At 44.0% G+C, this 23,246-nt stretch overlaps 1 protein-coding gene across 2 annotated transcripts in view; it reads right to left on the reverse strand.

The window, feature by feature from the left end:
- Positions 1 to 23,246, reverse strand: part of PSME4 (proteasome activator subunit 4) — a 114,988-nt gene that overhangs the window by 23,624 nt on the left and 68,118 nt on the right. For both annotated transcript variants that reach the window (XM_090049420.1, XM_090049430.1), the window contains 13 exons: positions 20,580 to 20,636; positions 20,259 to 20,314; positions 20,058 to 20,156; positions 17,769 to 17,831; positions 17,518 to 17,613; positions 14,786 to 14,917; positions 13,573 to 13,782; positions 10,591 to 10,727; positions 8,961 to 9,014; positions 7,740 to 7,869; positions 7,066 to 7,147; positions 1,982 to 2,135; positions 1,389 to 1,458 (listed from right to left, as the gene is read on the reverse strand). In XM_090049420.1, coding sequence (XP_089905546.1) covers positions 1,389 to 1,458; positions 1,982 to 2,135; positions 7,066 to 7,147; positions 7,740 to 7,869; positions 8,961 to 9,014; positions 10,591 to 10,727; positions 13,573 to 13,782; positions 14,786 to 14,917; positions 17,518 to 17,613; positions 17,769 to 17,831; positions 20,058 to 20,156; positions 20,259 to 20,314; positions 20,580 to 20,636 — 1,340 coding nt within the window. The remainder of the gene's footprint in view (positions 1 to 1,388; positions 1,459 to 1,981; positions 2,136 to 7,065; positions 7,148 to 7,739; positions 7,870 to 8,960; positions 9,015 to 10,590; positions 10,728 to 13,572; positions 13,783 to 14,785; positions 14,918 to 17,517; positions 17,614 to 17,768; positions 17,832 to 20,057; positions 20,157 to 20,258; positions 20,315 to 20,579; positions 20,637 to 23,246) is intronic.

Consider the following 23,246-nt stretch of genomic DNA (forward strand, 5'->3'; position numbering starts at 1 on the left):
GTTTGAAGGCATGAGCCAGCAGGCCGGCCCAGCTCTGTGCCACTACCTGCAAATCCTGGGACTCAGTTGGAGGAACGCACCACTGGGAGGGCTCTGCCTGCTGTGGGCCATGAGCGCCCTGAGCATCCGCTGCCTGCTGCTGCCACCAGAGGCAGGGGCTGTGCGCCATGGAAGGGGGCCCAAATACCCTCACAAACCCCGCCCCCCAACCACACCCCACGAACAAAATACAAAATAAAGTCTTATTCTTGAGCTATTATAAAATAGCCCCCCTATACATTATGCAAACACATATAAATCACAACAAAAATATTTTTTGAACTAAAATTAATATACGTTAATAGCTGATGTTGGATTTTTAGTATACGATTTGGCTTTTTCTGGTTCTAACATGGCAAAATCCCTTCCCAAAAGGAGTACATCCTGTAGCAAAGGTCAGGGGCTAGAGGGTGGGACTTCCAGTCCCAAGATGGCAATCGGGGGCAGGGCACCTTTCAAGGTATGGGGCTACCTTTGAGGCCTTCAACAGCTCACCAAAAGTTGTTAAGCAGCATCCCCAGCTGAAATAATTCCTCACCCCTGTTCTAAACAAGAGTTTTGTCAACAACTTAATGCCAGCAAACTTTTCTGTGCATCATAATATTGGATCATTTCCCTCCAACTAACACAACCCCTAGAAAAGCCTTTCAATCTGCACTGACTGCAATGAATCAAGTCTGTCCTTATGACCACTCTCCTGATCATGTCCAGTTCTTTATTGTTCCATAGCTATATATTAGAGAAACAGAAAACAAGATTTTTTTGGGTAAGCAACAAGGAACCCACCTAAAATGAAACATAAGCCCCTTTTGTGGCAGTTTTCCTAAGCTTTATTTTGGTTAATTTTTCAGTTATTTCTTATTTTTACTCTCTCTTGTATAGGTGCAAGCTGCTTTGTTAGGCATTTGCTTAATTATGTGAGTAGTCCACATGAGATTGCTAACACGTCAAGTCAGCCAAAATCTTTACTACTTTGCTAAGGCATGGCCACAGTGCTTTCAATATTTTGAATACTAAGCTCTGGCTCTCAATTGTATAAGAATAACTATGCCATCTTTTACACAGCTGCTTTATCAAGTGCCCATGCTTCCCCAAAACTGGAAATCAATTGCTATATTCCCAATTTAAGTATACCCCTCCAGTCAAAAAATACCTTCAGTAACACAACTTAAAATATCATAAGTATTTCAAATATACATACTGTACTGCATCTGCCACGTGGTGCCAAATGTGAAATGGTACAGGATTCACAGCACTTGAAATGCATGTACCCAAGACCTTAGAAGTCAGGTACGAATCTGTGCTAGTTTTGAACCAGAACAATCAATATTCACAACATGGTGGCTTACCTCTAACAACTCCTCTCTCCCTCGCCCAAGCTTTGGCTGTTGATCAGCAGGAGCATAAACTAACATGTTTCTAGGAATTAGAGAAAACATGCATTAACATTTTTCAAGATAAAAGGCAAAAAAATGCATACATTATCTATTTATCTACATTATATTTAAAATTTGTATCATAAATACTTATATCTAGCCTTAAAAAGGCATTATTGGAACAAACTCAATCCAGCACTGCTATTGTAAGATTTCTGCAAAATGTATGAACTGTGCATATAATTCTAATGAAAATAGTTAAATAGCCAAATAAAATAATCCCATGCAAAGTTTACAACACACAAAAATAATCAAAATGAAAGAATTTGTAATAATTTGCACTCAATAGAAAAACTGAATTTATTTTCATGGCCCAAACAAGAAGTGCATAAAGTACCAGCAGCACAAATAAAAAGGCAAACATATTTTAAAAATTGTTCATGTTCAATAAAAAGTAATAACATTAAAACAATAATTTAGTGTCCATTTTAATGCCAACCGCATTAGTCAGAAACATGGTTTTTCTTGTAGCATTTTGCCCCTGGAGCATGTCATTTAATACTCACTGAGGCCAGGTATAATACCCCCAGTGTGTTTTCTCCACAAAGCAGCACGATTCCCAAGCTTGTTTAGTCTTTGGTAGATTTTGACCATCGTAGTGCAACCACTGGTTATCAAGTCTGTCACCAGCCTGAATGCTAGAAGGCTTAAGATTTCCACCTATTTTAAAAAAAAAAAAAAAAAAAAAAAAAATTCATACTCTTATGAAATTTTTTTTTAGAGAGCTGATAGTCCCAATCATGGTTATATCTCTTTTAGCATTTTCAAGTGACTTCATGAATTCATGTTTTTTGAGAAGCCTTCTTCAAATGAAGTCCGTCTTGGAAACGTAATGAAGATATCTTTGTATAGAGCTCTCTAGAAGCTTTGGCCATGTTGTAACTAAAGAGTTAACATTTGCCAATTGAGTTGACCAGGGAAATAACTGTAAATGTAAATAAATAGATACTCTATAATCAGGTACAAATCTTTATGAGGCATCTACATTTTCAATATTCAAAATGACTTAAAACTTCTAGTGTAAAAAGCAATGCTTCTCCCCCCCCTGCCAGGCTGGAGCATCTCAGGCAGCAGCAAGCAGGGTGGGCGTGGGCTATCCAGCCCTGAACAATTACAGGAAGCAAGAGACACCCTGCCCAGCTACAACAGAGCCTGGGTTTCCCAAAACAGCAACAAGCATAGGGAAAATCCCTGTCCTACCCCATCCCGTCACCTTCTCTGCACAAGCAAAGGGAACTCAGGATATCTTGCCCAGACCCATCTGCCAAGCAGCAGCACACACAGGAGAGGGAGAAGAACAGGGAGGGAACCCCCTGGCTCTGCTCCAACTGGACAGGGTGTCCCTGGCTCCCTGCGTGGGAGGTGGGGAGTGGGGGTGGAATTTCCCACCCCCCACAGCTTGCTGCTGTCTGGGAGATCTGGGCTAGAGCCCAGCAAGATGCCCCAGCAAGTTGGGGGAACCAGGAGGAGGATCCACCCCCACTACCCACCATTTTGCTTCTTCCCAGGAAAACCCTGGGGGATTACTCAGCCACTGCAAGCTGTCATTCCTTTTTCCTGACAGACTGACCCATACATGTGTAGCCGTAAACAGAGTGCAATAGGAGTAACGCCTAGTCACCCTACAAATAATTTCAAATATGAGTATTTTCAGGTGATCCTTGGAAAGCTGTTCATCCTCCAAAATTTCTGGAAACACCACTTTGACCATCCTTCAGTTTATTTTAACTAAGTTTTCCCAAAATCTAGATAAAAGTTGAGTATATGAACCTAGCTTGAAGTAGTATCAGCTTGCAAGTACCTAAACCAAGAAAGGGGAACAAAGATAGTACTAACTTTAATTTAAAAGTTGAAAGTTAACCCCCTCACACACATACACCGCCTGAAATATTAAGAAACAATTTGAAATCTCTGAGAGGTGCTGGGTACTTTGAAGCACCAGGGAGAAGAACAGATTAAACGAGTTGAAATAATGCAGTGAAAATAAAAACTGAACTTATGATATTTCTATCAATGGTTGGATGCATTTTTTGTCAGTTTCCATGGTAATGCCTGGACCAGAGCAAGATAATCCCCCAAACTGAGGCTGAATTTTTTTTCTAAAAGCAGTGTCTTCATAGCTCTTTCTATTTGGTACAGGGGTGTAGGTTGTAGCCAGGTTGGTCTAAGGACATAGACCAACAGGCAAGGTTCTTTGGGTGAATCTGATATCTTTTATTAGACCAACTGAAATAGTTGAAGAACAATTTTTAAGCAAGCTTTCAGGTTCAAAAACCCTTCGTTGAGCTAAGGAAGTTTCAGCCGGGGGCCCACATCTGGGTGATTGCGGAGAAGATTCCCTAAGCTCCTCCAGCCCACAGACCATCCTATGCTCCTTATTCATGTGGGCACCAATGACATGGCTCGGAGCGCTCCCAGCTGGGTCATGAGGCGCTACAGGGATTTGGGAGCAGGGCTAAAGGGTCTGGGGGCACAGGTGGTGTTCTCGATGATCCTCCCAGTCTCAGGGTATGGGCTGAGGAGGGAGAGGAGGATCCACGTAGTCAACCAAAAGACTGCGGTGCTGGTGTCATTGGGAAGGCTTTGGCTTCCATGACCACAGCGCACTCTTTGGCAAGAGAGGCAGTGAGCTGCTGGGGAGAGATCGTCTCCACCTCTCTCCCTTGAGGAGGAGGCTCTTCTCAGTCAGACTGGCTGACCTGCTCCACCGGGCTTTAAACTAAGCCCACTGGGGGATGGCGGGGGGACTACTGCCACTGCTGGCCCGCTGAGCAACCCTTGCAAAGCCAGCAGGCCAAGGCACTTAAGGGAGCCCACCCCTGCCCCAGCCCTGGCACAATCTGTGGGCAAGGCAAGAGCCCCCAAGGGGACATTTGCCTGCCTGTACACAAATGCCAGGAGCTTGGGGAATAAGCAGGAGGATCACTCGGCAAAATCCGAGCGGTCGCAAAGCTTTCTCTCATGCGTAGATGACCTCTACCTGACTCAAGAAGTCTATGGGCCAACGAGAGGTAAAATGCTGCATGACCTGGTACTGGCTACCTGGGATGACCTAATCAGTGACCTAGTGATCAATAGGAAGCTGGGTGACAGCGACCACGAGCTGATCACTTTCACCATCCCCCTTAAAGCTGGCAAGTCAGTCAGCAACACGGAAGTCCTCCACTTCAGGAAGGCCGACTTTGACAAGCTCAGGTGGCTTGTCAGTGAGGCCCTAAGGGACCACGACCCCAGGGAGAGAGGAGTTCAAGAAGAGTGGTTGCTCCTCAAGGGAACGATCCTCAACGCACAAGCTAATTCTATTCCATCTCGGACGAAAGGCAGCAGGAGGGCACAGCAGCCCCCTGGGCTCTCCAGGAATCTAGCAGACCTCCTGAGGCTAAAAAGAAAGGCCTACAAAGGGTGGAGGGTGGGATTCACTTCCAAGGAGGATTATTCTGCACTGGTCCGGTCCTGCAGGGAGCAAACCAGGAAAGCCAAGGCTGCAATTGAACTCCAACTAGCTGTGAGCATCAAGGACAATAAAAAGTCCTTTTTCAGATATGTGGGGAGCCGCAGGAAAAGCAAGGGCAACAGTAGACCCCCTGATGACCAGATGGGGCAACTGACAACTGACACCCAGGAAAAAGCCATCCTCTTAAATGGGTACTTTGCTTCAGTCTTTCATCAGTCCCATGGGACACCCATGCCCACCACGGGACAGGGAGGTCCGGGTGAGTGAGGTCACCTGCCCTCCATCAATGCTGACCTCGTGAAGGAACATCTTGAGAAGCTGGATACCTTCAAGTCAGCCAGTCCTGACAATCTGCACCCCAGGGTACTCAAGGAGCTGGCGAGCGTCATAGCCCAGCCTCTGGCATGGATCTCTGAAAACTCCTGGTGCTCTGGTGTAGTGCCCGAAGACTGAAAGAAGGCCAATGCGGTGCCTATCTTCAAGAAAGGGAGGAAAGCAGATCCAGCTAACTATAGGCCCATCAGTCTGACTTCTATCCCAGGGAAGATCGTAGAAACGTTTATTAAAGAGGCCATCCTTAATAGACTGGCTGACACCAACGTCCTGAGGGATACGCAGCATGGGTTTGTGGGTAGGTCTTGCTTGAGCAATCTTATTTCCTTCTACGACTAGGTGACCTGTCCCCTGGACAAGAGAGAATAGATTGATGTCATATATCTTGACTTCAAAAAAGCTTTTGATCTGGTATCCCATGATCACCTCTTGGCGAAACTGGTCAATTGTGGCTTTGGGTCCACCATGATCCGCTGGCTGGGAAATTGACTCTGTGGTCAGACCCAGAGGGTAGTAATTGATGCTAGTCAATCATCATGGTGTTCTGTGACCAGTGGGGTCCCCCAAGGCTCTGTCCTTGGACCCATATTGTTCAACATCTTCATTAATGATGTGGACATTGGAGTCAGAAGTGGACTGGCCACGTTCGCCGATGACGCCAAACTTTGGGGCAAAGCATCCATGCCAGAAGACAAGTGGGTGATTGAGGCTGACCTGGACAGGCTCAGCAAATGGGTGGACGAGAACCTGATGGCATTTAAACATTGAAAAATCCAAGGTTCTTCACCTTGAGAAGAAAAACCTGCAGCATCCTTATAGGCTCGACAGTGCTGCGCTGGCTAGCACTATGGAAGAAAGAGACATGGGGGTCATCACTGACTACAAGATGAACATGAGCCTGCAATGAGGTGCTGTGGCTAGTAAAGCGACCAAAATGCTGGCTTGCATCCATAGAGGTTTCTCAAGCAAATCCCGTGATGTCGTTCTCCCCTTGTACTTGGCTTTGGTGAGGCTGCAGCTGGAGTACTGCGTCCAGTTTTGGGCCCCACACGTCAAAAAGGATGTGGAGAACCTTGAGAGAGTCCAGAGAAGAACCACACGCATAATCAGAGGTCAGGAAAACGGACCTTACAATGACAGGCTGAGCACCATGGGGCTCTTTAGCCTGGAAAAACACAGGCTCAGGGGTGATCTGATGGCCACCTATAAGTTTATTAGGGGTGATCACCAGTATCTGGGGAAACACTTGTTCACCAGAGCGCCCCAAGGGATGACTAGGTCGAATGGTCACAAACTACTGCAAGACCGTTTTCAGGCTGGACATAAGGAAGAACTTCTTTACTGCCCGAGCCCCCAAGGTCTGGAACAGCCTGCCACCAAAGGCGGTTCAAGTACCGACACTGAACACCTTCAAGAGCAAATTGGATGCTTATCTTGCTGGGATTCTATGACCCCAGCTGACTTCCTGCCCTTTGGGCACGGGGCTGGACTCGATCTTCTGAGGTCCCTTCCAGCCTTAATGTCTATGAAATCTATGAAAAGATATCAGATTCATCCAAATAACCTTGTCTATATTTGGTAGGTATTTGGGTTCTTCAGAATCAGGAAAAGTCAGCTCTTCTGCTAACAAATACAGAAATAATATAAAAGAATTCTGGATAGGCTACTTATCTTGTTTATTTGCTTAAAACATTAACACCTTGAAGAATTCACAGAACACAGGCTGTTTTATTAGTAAGGTAGTTGAGGAAGGTATTTTCAGAAAATTTGAAGGAGAGACTTTAGACATTATCAAATACTTACTGACTTCATATGGACAGATGGGCACCGTTTTGTGGACTCTCTTCAGCTGCTTGAGAATGCCAGCAACAGCTGAAATAGCCATCTAAAAATAAGAATCTGAGGATTAGTGTATCCATTTCACATTCTCACTGGAAGAACTGGTCTGTATTCACATTATGGCCACCCATCTTACTAACACAATGCTTAGAGGCATTCCCTCAAATGTATAACTACCACCACTAAGCACATCAGTAGCTGAGTTTGCCTCCTCAGGAGCTGCAGTCCACAACTAACAACCTTTTTTATTGTTTTTATTTTTTCAGCTTCAAGTGGTGGAAACACTACTGTGCTCATTACATTAAACCAAATGAATGGTATACACAGAAAGCAGGGATGAACATCCTTCTGCACTGTGTTTAAGCTCTGTTAACCAGAACTCCTGAACTGATTACATTTAAGGGAGATACCATAAAAAGCAATACTAGCATGAAGAAAGAGTATTCACTGAATTATACACGTAAGCTTCTACAGCTAATGCCAATGTTACTGAACTCCCTAAACTAATTTTTACAGGGGCAAAAACTAGCGTGTACACATGCAGTCACTCATAGGTACATAGAGCTCTATACAAAACATTTACACATGGACCAGGGATCCATCTGAAAGTGGGAATTTTCAACATGTATGAACTTTACCTTACGAACCACAATGGCATCATGGGTTAGACACTGAACAAAGAATCTTATGGCACGGACAGGCAGCACCCTATCATCTCTCAGGAGCAAGGATAAAAAGCCAATGCCTATGTGCTCAAATTTCCAGGGTCTGAAAATCAAAAAGCAATAATGGAGAAGACAGCACCTTACACATAAGATGCTTATTAAAATGTATCAAAGAAAAAAAAATCACTGAAATTAAGCAGATGTAGTAATAAAATAAAATGATTTAGGGCAGTTAAAATATAGCGTCCATTACTCAGAATCGTATTGGGCAGAATACTTTTAATACCAAGAACTGATCATTCTTAGCAGTGATAAATAAAGAAATCAGCACATATGAACACTGCGATACCACAGGCTTAACAGAACCTGGCCACTGCACAGCAGCCTAACAACTAAATACTACAAGACTATGTAATGCATCCAAACTGAACACATTGGGTGCAGCTACACAAAATGCTTACTGCAGAGTTGCCTAGTGAGCTCCACAGTAAAGCATCACCATCTACAGGATAGTACTGCACAACGCAAGTATTCTACGGTGGAGTTACTTAGTCCACCGCAAGGCACGTCTAGATTGTGCATAGACTGTACTGGCTAGCCCTGCACTGTAGCACCCTCCTGCCCCAGCCAGCCCTTCCGCAGCATGTTGAGCCTGGGCAGAACAGCACCAGGCTGGCAGGATGACTCTGTGGGCCCCCTGCTAGCTGGGGCTATGCTGCCTCAGCTCAACATGGTGCGGTCCTGGGAGCAACGAAGTTCAGAGCGAACTGCACCGAGTTTATTATGCTGAATTAGTTTGTGTGCAGACGTGCCCATTTTGTCTTATTCTGAAACATGCGCCTTGTACCTGTTATAAACTAAATAGCTTGAAAGAATAGATAACTAAGCACACTGTCCCGTTTCTCTTCCCTTTTCACTATAAGGGAGGCAGAAGACCATTTGTGGGGTTAGTCACTCCCCAACTCCGTGACAATCCGTGAAATAAGACAAAACAAAATTTATTTAAAAAAAAGACAAGATACTACAGATCTTTTGATTAATATTTATCTAAAAAACTCATGCTAGTCTAAAATGAAAATCAAAGATAGCATGTCCTAGTCACTTAAACTACCCATTTTACTACTATACATTTTATTACTACTAATGTACTCCCCCTCCCTTTCTTCAAAGGAGCTTACAGAAGAATAAACTTACAGATTTCTTTGTTCCACACAATCTAACAGCATGTTGACCAGATTCTCATAGTTTCTGAAAAAAACAAAAGCAAAATGAACATCTAGAGAGGAGGACCTTCTAGTCTCTATTGAGACTAAGCAGCATAAAAAAATGTCAAGACAGAAAAAGATCTCTTTAATCCAAAGTCAAAATAAACCACAGTCAGTAATAAATGCACAGCATTTGCAGGATTAATAATTGTAATTTTGGGAAGGTGGAGGAGCAGCAATGCTACTAAGTTGAGGAAGAACCACCAAAGGATTACTTAACCTCAGACATTGAAGACAGCCTTGTGGGCCAGATCTGGCCCACGAAGCAGTGTCACACAGGCTGAGGTGCTGTCGGTAGGGCCAGAAATTTGGTGGTGGGGCAAATGGCAGCAGCATTCATTGCCATGGCCCCCAGAGCCACATCAGCCTTGGCTCATATCACCACCACTTCTCTCCTATTACTGCAGCAGTGATATTCTCTTATTACCGAATCTTCCTAGAATACCCAGGCACCCCCTCCATTTTCTCTTCATAAACACTTTAAGAGAGTATTTTCCTGTAATAAAGCTGAAATAAAAAGGTATACAACAGCAATGCCAATTAAACAGACTACAAACCAAGATCTCATATTCACAAATGTAACCTACCGTAAAATCTGATGTATAGTCATCTTAATGGGTACTTGTATTGTAATACGTCTATGTCAAAATGCTGTACTGATGACAGTTACTACGTGAATGCATCAATAGTGAGCTCAAGATAGTACAGCAGTGGTTCTCAAACTTTTTAGGTGCAAGGCACCTGTTGTAGGACTCAAACCACACCCCCCAGCAAATGCCAACTTTACAGAACCAGAGCATTTCTGCTGTTGCAAAGAATTCAGAAAGATCACAACAGGTGAGAGTGATTTTGATACTATTTGAGATCTGTAGTTTTATCTTGTAAATCACAGAGATGTGTGCCAACCTGACAGTGCTAATACTGCATGACACCCTTTATAAAAAAACGTCTCATTTTGGCACAACCAGATGCTATGACACACTATTGCTAATCACTGCATTACAGTGAGGAGTATGATATAAGAATTTATAGAGGCTAATTGAAGCCAGTGGCATCCCTTCAAATGCAAATGAAGAGTCCTGAAAGTCAATACTATTGACAAAAAAAATGGAAACATGAAACAATGAAGTTAAAAAAAAAAAAAAAATCAGGTTTGGAAAAAAGGATTATTTTTTTAGAATCAGTGGCAAGTAGCCTGCCCCAGTGCATTCCCTTCCCTGCCCTGCATCCTACCACTTTTCCCCTCTCTCCCTCCAGCACTAGCACCAACCTCCCTACTCCTTCATTCTCCTCCCTACCAGAAAGGGGTGTTGGCCCATGGTACAGCTGGCTCACGAGCACTTAGGTCCACTAGTCCAAAAGGCTGATCTCCATTGCTCTACACAAATCTCACAAATGGGTCTCAAAACTTAGAAAAAATACCAATTTTTCCTCCACAGAAGCAACATTCATTATACTAATGTAGATCAATTAGATATCAGCTATCAACTTAATTAATTAATCATCTAAAAGCTACTATAACATTACAACTGTGCATAGTTAACCAAAGACTAGCTTACTGCAAAGCCTCAGCATTCTTTTCTTTCTGGCGCTGAATTCCTAACTGAATCTCTTCTGATGTTAGCATTGTCAAGTTGGTGCTGGGGTGTTCCGATCTTTGCAGCAGTACAGCTATCTCAGCACACTTCTTTGGAACCTGTTGACCAAAAACGGAAACATTCAGCTAACCAGCAGCTTGTGAACTTTCTAGTATCCTTTCAGAAGAGGTTATTACTCAGTTTTCTGTAACTACTACTAAGGTAGTTCAAGTTTCTCCTTTGTTGTCACTTCTCCAAATATGTCAGTCTTATTTTACGAAGCAAAGATAAAAACATATAGATGGAGTGATGACTGCATTTCTTTTAAACGATAAACTATGCCTTAAAAATTTAACCTTAAAACAAAAATGGTAAATTATTTTAGCATAATGCCTCCAAAACCCTTTTTCATTTAGGTAAATTTAGTGTTTCAGCCCCTAAAAGGTGAGCAGACATAACACAGAACAAAGACAGTGCAAGCATCTTCACACTCATATCACTACAGATCAGCCACAATCTGAAGGGACCACCCTTAGCAGAGGCGATAACCAGGGATCCTGGTTTTCTCTGATTAAAAATCGCAAATTCTCTGGTTAAAAACCCAAAATCATGATAAAAATTAAAGCCCCCCCCCAAAGCCCCTCCCAGTGCTGCTGGTGTCTTGCACTTCCCCCCACGCAATCTCAACAGCCCTCCTGATGCCCCTTGCAACAGCTCCCCAGACCAGACCCACAGACACTGGCACTTTACCCAGCAGGTAAAGTCTGTGGGGAGAAGGAACTGGGCAGGGTGGGGGAAAGGGAAGGTGCTGTGGGGGTGGATCAAGGAGCAGGGCCAGGGGGTAAGGGCAGGGCTGCCACTTTGTGGGCCACACACATGCCGGTCAGCCTGACAGGAGGTTCGCACAGAGGCCACCACCGCAACTCTGCCACCGCACCCTGTGCTACTATCCCACAGCCACATGCACGACTTTGTGGGCAAGTGGCACAGGGTGCGGCAGCAGCAGTGTGGTGGCAACTACCAAGTACAGGCCACGTATGTGCCACCCGGCCGGGGGGGTGAAACAGGAAGCTTGCATGCAGTGGCATGCCCTACAACCAACTGCACAGCTCCGCGGTGGTGTGGGGTGGCGGTGGCTGCATGAAGGATGGGAGGGCTTTGTGGACAAGCACTGCCACCGCAGAGCCATGCCCTTTGCCTCTGGATCCTAGAGGTAAGTGGGGCAGGGCTGAGGGAGTGAGGAGTTCTGCCGGCCCCAGGTGACACGCAACAGCTGGGAGCAGGGCCAGGGAGTGAGGGCAGGGGTGCCCCCCTGCAGGGGGCTTTGCAGGCAAGTGATATGGGAGGCAGTGTGGTGGTGCCCACCACGCACAGGCCACACACACATGCCACCTGGCCTCCTGCCCGGGGGAGGGGGAGAGGGAGACTAGCATGCAGCTGGAGCATAGCTCTGTGGCTGATGCTGCAGCCATGGTGAGAGATGGGGGTGCGGGGTAGGGTTGGGGCCTGGGCTTGCACGCAACGGCCGCTGCCACTTACTTGGAGAGCTGTGATGGCCGCTGCCTCCAAAACCTCCCACTGCCGCCATGGAGCTGTGCGGCTGGTGGCAGTGGCACCGTGCAGCCATTTCCAGCCCCACCACTGCCACCAGCTGCACAGCTCTGAGCACAGCTCCACAGCAACAGCAGGAGATTGTCAAGGCAGCAGCCATTACCACTGGCACGGAAAGCTGCTTGCCTGCGGGACTGCCAGTGCCAGTGGTGACAGCTGCTGCTGCCACGGAGCTGCATGGCCAGCAACAGCAGTTTTTATACGCAGCGGCCATCACCGCTGGCACTGGCAGCCCATGCCAGCAGTGACTGCTGCTGCCTTCACAACCTCCTGCTGCTACCGCAGAGCCATGCTTGGAGCTGTGCAGCTAGCAGCAGTGGCACAGTGTGGGATGGGGGGTGGGGGTGGGGGGGGATGGCTGCGTGCCACCTGGCCACCACCACACTGCTGCTCAGCAGCCAGTTGCACAGCTCCATGCACGGCTCCGCGGCACTTGCGGGAGGTTTTGGAGGCAGCGGCCATCACGGCCCTCCAAGCAAGTTGCAGTGGCCACTACATGCAAGCCCCAGCCACCCCCCGCGTCCCTATCCCTCGCTGAATCGGCCACAGAGCTGTGCTCCAGCCACATGCCAACCTCCCCCTCCCCTGGGCAGCTGGCCAGGTGGCATGTGTGGCCCACACATGGCAGGCACCACCACACTGTGCCCTGCATCACTTTCCCACAAAGCCCCCACCACAGAGGGGCACTCCTGCCCTCACCCCCTGGCCCTGCTCTCAGCTGTTGCGTCCCGCCTGGGGCTGGCAGCACCCCCTGCTCCCTCAGCCCCCAACCATCTTCCCCAGCCCTGCCCCACTTACCTCCATGCTCCAGGGGCAAAGGGTGAGCCTGAGCCCGGCCTTGCCTGCCTCAGAGGCTCAGGCTCTGCCCTCCTCCTCTCCCTCCAGCCGGGGCTGGGGGTTTCCAGCTCTTTTTGCAGTTGGCTCTTGCAGGCTGGAGTTGTGCCAGCCTGCAAGAGCTCTTTTTTCAAAAGCAGAGAATCCGTGGATTTCTCTGCTAAAGAGAAAAATCAGTGTTTTCTCCAATAAAGACAGGGAATCTGTAGTTTTCTCCGTTTTTCCGTGGGAAATGGAAAACCCAGATCCCTGGTGATAACCTAACTTCAGTTTCCATTCACATTTCATACCGGCCTCTCTAAAACTCAACGAAGGGGCTGCAATCTAGTGATTTTAGGATGAAACGTAGAACATTCAAGTCTCAGAAATAAAAGGTGTTCATTTCTGTATGCCAGAAATCAGTACAAGATTGATCCATTGATGTCAGAGGAAATAAAATACATGTAAAATTGAGACAATTTATCAAATAAACAAAACATCTTCTGAAGTACAGATATTAACTTTTAATTTTCTGCTTACTGTAAAATCCAATCCAATTGTTTCATACTGTCTGTGGATCTTTTCTGCAAGGTCATCAAAAAGTCTAACTATAGATGGTTTTTCCAGAGACATGGCTTTGCTAAGTCCAGAGGAGACTATTGCTGGCCAAGTCTGTACAATACAATCCCAATCATGGAGATTTGCCAGGCATACACCACTGTGATTTCCAAGAAGACAATATAAGGCACCCTGTAGAAAACCAAATTTAAAATATAAATTATATATCTATTTAAATAAAACAATCTCTTTTACCAGCAACTAAAATGCTACACTAATGGAGGTGGAAGCCCTGAGCTTCACTACCCAAGTATGAGATATTGCCATAGTTCTCACCATATTAAGTATTCATTTTCAATACTGTGCGAAAATACTTCTGATGCTCTTCAAAAAGGTAGTTACCAGGGAGTTCTCTCTTCATAATTCACCACGATTCTTGAAATGCATACGTAGCATTGCTAGAGGGCTTCACTTCTCTGCCCTGGTTCATATCAATCACTAAATTTGGGGTCAGGAAGCAATTTTTCCTGCAGATCAGATTGGTGGGACTATTGAGATGTTTGCCTTGATTTGTAGCATGGGGTCTAGTCCATTTCCTAGGATATTCTGAGCAGGGATTAACCAGCTACCACCCTGTAAGACAGTAGCTGGGGATTTCTTCCAATGTCCTTGTCAATCCTGTTGTTAACACAAGGGATTCTGGATGTCCTTTTTTGTACTTGTAGGGGAGGGTGGTTTGACATGGTGCTTTTGGGATTTCCATCAGTTAGATGGCCTACAAATAGAAGATGCTGGACTAAATGGCTCAAGGTTGTTCCTTCCATGCCTATGATCCTATCACCTTTTTACCAACCTATCTGTGAAACATCAGAGCATATTTTTGTTGCTCAACTCCTTGTTCAATTCAGGATACCTCTCAGCACCACTGGAAATGGCAAAGCTACCAACAGCTATTAACAATTTATGAAATGGAGCATGCATATATAGAAGCGGAGGGAAATATTTTTTATTATTTGCTGGCACTCATTTGGAAAGGTTACTGACACTCACTCTAGGGTTAGCCATTCATGGGAGATATAGCCAACCCAAAGTCATGCTAATAAAAATATTAAAGAGCATGTATTTTAACATATAAAAATCTCTTACACAGACACAAACTGGAGACAGATTTGAAATTAAGTAATTGAGACAGTACTTTAAACTGCTGCTGAGTGACATCTTGCCGATCTGGACGCAAGAACTCCAAAACCAAAGGAATGATATCTCTGCAACAAAAGTTATATGTTCCCAGTGCTGTGAAGAAGGCTTGTTGAGCTTTATTTCTGACCTGTAAAAACAAATATTTGAGACCTTCAAGGCGTTTGAAAACAAATATACACAGCATTGATACCCTAGTCCTCATCATAATGGGCAGGGTTTATGTAGCCCGTTTTATTTTTGAAAGGTTAACAATGCATTCCCCAACCCTATCACACATTTGCTTTCAATATACTTCACTCTTTCTAGCATTTACTTAAAAAGATCACTTTCAACATAACTTTAAAATCTTGGCCTAACATTACTGAATATATCAATAGTACTTTAAAAAAGTCAGATTTACTTTTCCATATTTCTATGGACTGTTCCTTCTGATAGCAGTGGTTAGGTGGTCTTCAGACCCACAGAATCTCCCTAGACAAGAAATGCATGTCTGGAACTATATGCACCTGGGAGGTTCCACAATGCTCTGAACTCCCATCACTTTTATCAGCTATTTTGTGTATTTAAGCTATCAAAAATAGGCTGGCGGGGCACACCCAAAGAGCAGTGGTGGACAGGTTGCACTCAACCTGGCGAGATGCGAGTAGTGTGGTACCACAGGACTTGGTCCTCGGGCCTGCACTGTTTAACAACTTCATCAGCAACTTGGACGAGGGGGTGGAAAGCACGTTGTCCAAGTTTGCTGATGACGCTAAGATGTGGGGTGAGGTGGACACACTTGAAGGGAGAGAGAGGCTGCAACTAGATTTAGATAGATTACAAAAGTGGGCAGATGAGAATAGGATGGGGTTCAACATAGACAAATGCGGGGTGCTGCACCTTGGGAGAAGGAATCCACAGAACACATACAGGCTGGGGATTTCCCCTCTTGAAAGCACAGAGGCAGAACGGGAACTTGGGAGTCATTATTGATTCCAAGATGAACATGAGCCGCCAATGCCAGACTGCAGCCCACAAGGCCAGTATACCTTGTCATGCATCCAAAGATGCATCTCAAGCTGGTCCAAAGAGGCAATACTCCCCCTCTGTGAGACTTTGGTCAGGCCGCACTGGGCACCACACTTCAAGAGAGGGTTCAGAGGAGGGCCACCCGCTTGGTGAGAGGGCAGCAGGACAGGCCCTATGAGGAGAGACTGAAGGACCTGAACCTGTTCAGCCTCAGCAAGAGGAAGCTGAGGGGGGACCTGGTGGCTGCCTACAAACTCATCAGGGGAGATCAACAGGGTAGAGCCCTTTTCTCCCCAGCACCACCTGGGGTGACGAGGAACAATGGTAATAAGCTGCTGGAGAATAGGTTTAGGTTAGGTCAGAAGGCAATATTTTACAGCCGGTGCGGCCAAAATCTGGAACCAATTTCCCAGGGAAGTGGTCCTCACCCCTACCTTGAGCAAATTCAAGAGGAGGTTGAATGATCACCTATCTGGGGTCTTGTGAACCCAGCATTCATTCCTGCCTGTGTCAGGGGGTCAGGCTAGATGATCTGTTCAGGTTCCTCCTGACCTAGCTACTATGAAACTATGAAAAAGGCCTATGATCCAACTAAAGCAATTTGCAAAAGAATACATCATGCCTGTTATTACAATTTGTTGCTGCAGGGGAATGTGTGATCCAGTCTGGCAATATCCAATTCATTGGGAATAGCATAGCAGAAAGCCACAGATGGTCAAAATTAATAGGGCTGAGATTTGGAAGTCAATTGATTCTCTAGCAGATATCACTGGGGGACCTCTCCTTTTGATTCTCATAATTCTAATCCTTTGGACACCTCACCAGCACACACTGATATAGTGACTTGTGCAGGAAGAGCATTAAAACTGATGTCAGAATTATTATTATTATTTTTTTTTAAATTATTTTCATAGTGTCTTCCAATCAATTCAGGTTGTACTGTTTAGGTACAAAGCAGTCCCCCCCCGGGGTATGCTAATTATCTAGGTGACAAACCACTTCTCCACAATGTTTTCAGAAACCTTGAAAAAATACGGAATTTTGATTTAAAATTAAAATGTCTCGTTTCAGCCACAGTACCAGGTAAGCACAGCTTTAAAATTTTTCCCCTTTACTGCCTTACTTTATATGGTCTAACATTAATAAAAACATAGCAATCAGGGCCTGCACTAGTAATCTGATAACAATATATTGCTCTCTTCCTTACTACAGCGCTCGCTACTGAACTTCTTAACCAATGTATAGCCGCTTACTACTGCTACGTTTGTCAATCCCTGCTGTACCTGTGGTATGGTTAGAGAATTTAATCTACAGAACTGTTAAAAGATGTGTAGTTAGCACATTTATACCAAATTCAATTTTTTTTTTTAACTAATCCAGATGATTCTACACCAGATTTTATGGGCCTGAGACTTCCTTTGGAAATGTGCATGTGGCTTCTAGCAATTTAAGCAAATGTACTTCACAGGACAAAAAAAACCTGACCTGTATAAATTTCAAAGGACATTAAAATTTTGGCCTGACAAGGATTGGCAAGAGCTCTGAAAATAATCATAAGTGATTAAATGTTTCCCTAGCATTAGAAACAAATAGAGACATTTTAACAATGAAGAGCCTTCCAAAAAAAGAACTATATTATATCTATCCACTGCAAATATCAAGCTGAACCCCCCCGCCCCCCCACAACTGTGCAAATTAACAAAGATGATTTTTGCTTACCTGACCATAGGAACTTGTGGACAAGCACAGAAGATCCCTGATCATTCCCTGGTGTATATTTTTATATTCACAGCCCTCAACAGTTAGTGTTCTCAGCTAAATTAAGTAGAAAACTGCATGTTAGATATAGGGCATATTTAGAGTTACACAAACATAAGAGTTATTGTACAGAATGCCTTTAAATGACTATGTAGCCATGTAATTTTTCCTAGTACAGTAGTGACTGAAAATTGGTAGAGAACAAGTATTACCTCATGCTGCAACATGACCCTATCAATCAGCAAGGCTCTGATATGCTGCTTCTTTCCTTGAAGCTGTAAAGGAAAAACAATTTGGTTCAAAATCTCCACATACACATCAGCCACGTGAACCCTTCACTCCTCTCCCCAAGATCACTTCACATAATACATCCTATTAGTAGTGAGATGTACAGAAAGACATCCTGACTGTTGGGCCATATATATAAAGAAAGACTTCCATAACAGTTGCTGCTAGAGTCAGTGCATCCTGGCTGTAAATCATTTTGGGAATCTTTACATGTGGGGACCGGGGGCTGCTAGAGCATACCTTCCTGCTCCACTGAAGCAGACAGCTTGGGCTAAGGCTAGACCACCTACCCTGCAACAGGAGCATCTGCAGGGGAGGTCTAAAGCATCCTGGGATGCTGGGGGACTGCATATTAACTTGAATCTGGAGGGGATCTGGGACAGAAGCTCAATAAACTGATTTAACTTAAATTAGTTAAGTCTGATACTACATCCATCTAAGTTTATCTTAAGCCAGTTTCAGCCATTCTGAAAGTGGTTTATGTGCACTAAATTTCTGTTGTGTTACAGATCCAAACCGGTTTCTGATCACTTAAACCAGAGGTTCCCAAACTTTTTAGTCTGAGGACCGGAAGACTTTGGGCAGGTTGCCAACCCTTCCTTATACTCAGTATAAAAAAGGGTTGGCTGCCGGTCCACAGTATGCTTGTCATTTCCAGTCCATGGTTTGCTGCTCCACAGTCACTTCCGGTCTGGCAGCCAGCCCCTCATGGCCTCGCACTGGACTGTGGCCCAGAGGTTGGGAACCCTGGACTTAAACCACTGTGTGCGTAATTTCTGTCCCTAGCCACTGAGGTAGATATTTCTTATTTCTGTCCCAAGCCACTGAGGGTTATTTTGTGATCCTATTAAAAAACCCACAGCTTTTATTTTAAATGTTAAACAGTTACTATTACACACACTGTTTTATATTATTTATTTATATTTTATATAATACATGCATACAATTTATTTATTTAAATAAAATAGTCAGTTTCCTTTGCTCTTTACCTGTGGCACACTAAAATGTATTTGTGTGCAAGAATGGCCAGACTGGATAATCCTGTAGAATCTTTTGGCAAAATGACTGCCTCTGAATGCAGAAATTTGAACATAATGGACCACAGACCCCATCCAGTCCTACATATACTACATTTATATCTCCAGCTCTATATTTATTAATAAATTTTGCTGTTAGGTTTAACAGTTGCCTTTAACACATGTAGGACTTTTTGTCCCATGGGATAAGAGGCTATGCATCATATCGCAACTACCTCCACTGCTGCAAACATGATCATTTGTTTAATGAAGGAACACTGGGAGATAGTTTCATAGTTGGTAGGGTCGGAAGGGACCCGAGCAGATCATCAAGCGTGACCCCCTGCCATGGCAGGAAAAGGCACAAATGCCAAGGCACGAAGAGGGACTATAGCAAGGTTCAACATGAGATAGACACTTGAAGATGCAAGTGTCCAAGGCAGCTGACTGATAAACGCACATCATATCAGTGCCCTGCTGCCAGACCAACCTAAGATTCTAGGCATATATCACTCCCCCTCCCCCCACGCTGGTATTTGGGCGCTTAAAATTCCCCCCTTTTTTTTTTTAAGGGAGTTGTACCTTATCTGCTCCTTATTTTAATGCCTTAAATTAGTGAGGACTATTTACTATAACACTGTCAAAACTGCCATGTTCTGACAGTCTTTTAATCTCTTGATTTAAATCTACTGCCTAAATTGAGAGGTTAAAAGTCTATGTCTCTATTGCTTCACTTTAGAAATACATATTTGTTTCTCCCTTTTGAAAACTACCCTGCATTCAGCGGATGAAGAGTTCTAAATATTATTACACTTAAAGGAGATTGGTTCCTATGTGTTTCTGAACTTACATGCAATCTATAAACTAACTTGACTGGTGCTTTTCAAGTAATAAATTCCATGCATTTAGTCTCCAAAAAATATGCATGCACTTAATTTTCCTGCCTAGTGAGTAAACATAAACCCATTAATAATAGCATAAAATTGCTGTATATAAAAAGGGGATGTTACAAGCCTTAACAATTACAGAGCATTTAGAATCTTTCTTAATAAAAACAGTGATAAAAATAATATAATATATTTAGAATATGTAATTATATTGCAACTTTTATCAGTTTAAATTGGAATTTATGAACGGTGCAACTAAGAATAAAAATCAAGGAACAATCAAAAATTCCTCCTGAAACAATATACTGACCCTGTTCTCCATTGATTTCTTCACTAGGTTGAAGCTCTTCCATCTGGAATCAAACTCATGCTTGTGAGATCCTTGGAACTGTAACACATCACTAATGATCTGTCACCAAAGCAAACAAACAAACAAAAACACTGAGTAAAACCAAGCAATTCATTAAAATTAAAAAAAAACACAAAAACCCCACACACACATTAAACCTACCTTTATGATTAGAAACAAAGACTTGGTATCATCTTCCGAATTATCAAGTATATAATCTATCATTGAAGGGAGGGAAATAAAAGCTTGTTATCTAATATGAAGAACAACTTTCAGTTGCATACAATTCAACATTTTATTTATTTTCTGAAGTTCAAAATGTTGCATGAACCATGCAGCAAAGAAAAGGCCATAAAACAGACTTTTCCCTTTTTGATTTTCAGTGATGTAATGACATTTAAAAGTATAGTGAACAGGAAGCATTTAAGTTTTTGTAATCAAGTTCTATGTAAAATTAGGGAGACTACATGAAAATATACTTACGGAGCAGTTTCCTTGTGATCCTAGCAATTGTTTCTCTGTGATTCTCTCTCGACAAATCTAGACAAGCCAACAAGAACATTACACACAAGATGTTCTCTAAATTTTACAGAATTAGAAAAAAAGCAGAGTAATAAAAGGATAGATCAACAAAAACAGTATGGGGCAAGCAAACATGAATGAGCAAAGACTAGTTTGAGATATAAGAAAGTACTGAACACAAAGTAACAGGAAATAATGTTTTCATATACATATACACCCCCTTTAACAAAAGCAGCCTGTTGCACCTTCTTGCCCAAGTCATGGGGTACCCCACTCAGTTTTCTGTATCATTTAAATACTGCACTGACATCAGCTTTTGGCAACCAAAGTACTAATCAGGACTCCTCTCAACATTTTCAGCAATATTCACCAATTACAACAGTGGTTCTTGAGCCAGGGGACAATGCCAGAAGTGGCTTGCACTCCCATGCAGATTGGAACATGTTTCTGATTCACCCATTAAGCAGAGTTAGTAGCGGTTAAGTACTACAGTCATATAGAGGCAGAGCAAAATAAGCACACTGTTCTGTCCATGTCACTATGATGCAGAAGCACTGAAGGATACTGACTGGGAAAGAAGGAACGAATGGAAGGCTCTGTTTATCCTTTAAGCAAGAAGGAGAGAATGGAGTTTCTATTTCCCTTGGTTATTTGTAGGAGAAGGGAAAGCAGTACTTTACCAATCCAAACAGTAGGAATGACTGAAGGCAGGAAGAACCTACCACCCCCTTCAAGATAAACAAAGAATATAACTTCCTTTGATAAAAAAAAAAATCTTCCTTGTACTAAGCTAATCCCTTTTATAGTACTGAATGGCAGACTGGCTTTCACATTCCTATTTCCTATAGGCAGCTTGTGTGACTTCAGACATATTACTCAAAAATTAAGATTAAAATAAATAAAATAAGGGCTAGATTAAAATTTAGGCACCTAATTGTCACCAAGAGTTAACATAAATTAGGTGCTTAAAAGTATTTAGGTATCTGACTGAACCTCCCTTACCTTGGTTCCCCATCTATAGAACAGGGATAACAGCACCCCTCTTTCACAGGGGTGCAAGGTTTTAACATGTTAAAAAATTGTGAGGCATTCATATGCTACTATAATAGGCGCTGCCACAGTTCTTTAATTTCCAGTCTCTCTTGAGTTAACTCTTTGATGACAGGCCTGGCTTTCTGCACCTCACCAAGAGAAATGCAAGATCAAACTATTCAGAATGACTGGTGAGCATCCCTTTTGCCTGGGATTAACTGCCAAGTAACACTGTCAAAAGCACATATCGGCACACACCATATTCATAAAAATAGATGAGTCCCAGTTCAAAGGCCATTACAATGTCTAGAAACAGATGGCAGGAACTGGCACGAATACTGATATAAACTGAGGTGACAAAGGACCCAAATTCTTAATCATGAAAAGGAAAAGGTTATGAACTATTTGGGCTAGATTTGGGGTTGTCAACTGAGGGTATGCATACCCCCATGGGTACTTGGAAAGATGCTAGGAGGTATGCATGGGCAGGCCAGGACAGAGCACAGCCACATCCCAGGAGCATGGGGTGCGAGGGCAGTGGCTTCCCTCTGCAGGCCACAAAAGCACCATCGGGGGCGGGGGGAGGAGGAGGCAGCCGCCTCCACCCTGAGCCCCTGTGTGCAAGCCCCCCTGCCCCTCCCGCGTCAGCCGCAAAGGCACCACCCAGACATAAGGAGGGGGGAGAAGGCACCCGCCACCACCATCCACCACCTTGAGTCCCTGTGTGCCAGCTCCCCCACCCCATTCTGCATCCAGCCACTGTCACCAGAAGGGGTGCACTCTTTAAAAACAGGTTGAAAACCCCTTGGCTAGATAGTAGACTTTGATGCCCAAAGTACTCTTTAACTAAGCACTCTGAGCTCAGGATGCAAATGGTAGACACAGGTCTCACACAGTAAGCAATTACTATTAAAATGCAAGTACTGGACGCTGTGCAGGGCTGAAGGATCAGCTCCTTTGATTTTTAAAGTAGTGTAATCAGTTGCAATATCTGCCTCTGCAAATATGCCACTAGATCAGGGGTTTTCAACCTTTCTGCATCACTATACCCCCTGGGAGCTGGATGCAGAGCAGTGTACCCCCAGCCTCTGAGTGGAGAGTAGGGGAGGAAGGGGAGGCAATCAGCCAGATGCGGAGCGGTGGCAACTGTTGCATATGAGTTTCCCCCACCTCCTGCATCTGGCTGGGCAGGCAGCACCTCTATGGCAGCACAGGATGCTGCATGGCAGTGCTCTGTCTCCACCCATCTATGCATACCCCCTAGGGCAGTCTCAAGTACCCCAGGGGTATGTTTTTGACAACCCCTGTACTAGATCATTTTGTTTTTTTGAAATTGTCAGATATTAGGTAAGCTCTTATCCCACCAGGACATCTTATCTTTGACTGTCACCTAGATGTTTCCTGCCACTTTTTTGAGCAGTATTCAGACTATTCTCTGTGCCTGATATACTCTTAATTGCTACAGGCCCATATACTTCCCAACTCCTCCTCTAGCCAGAAACACACAGAGGCCTAATCACCATTCCAAATGGCTAGTGACCAGTATTCACACCACACCTATGCACTGAAGCAGGATATGCTTTACAGCATCAGCAA

This window comes from Crocodylus siamensis, chromosome 1, assembly GCF_052110815.1.
Source record: "Crocodylus siamensis isolate JL-2025a chromosome 1, ASM5211081v1, whole genome shotgun sequence".
Taxonomy (NCBI): domain Eukaryota; kingdom Metazoa; phylum Chordata; order Crocodylia; family Crocodylidae; genus Crocodylus; species Crocodylus siamensis.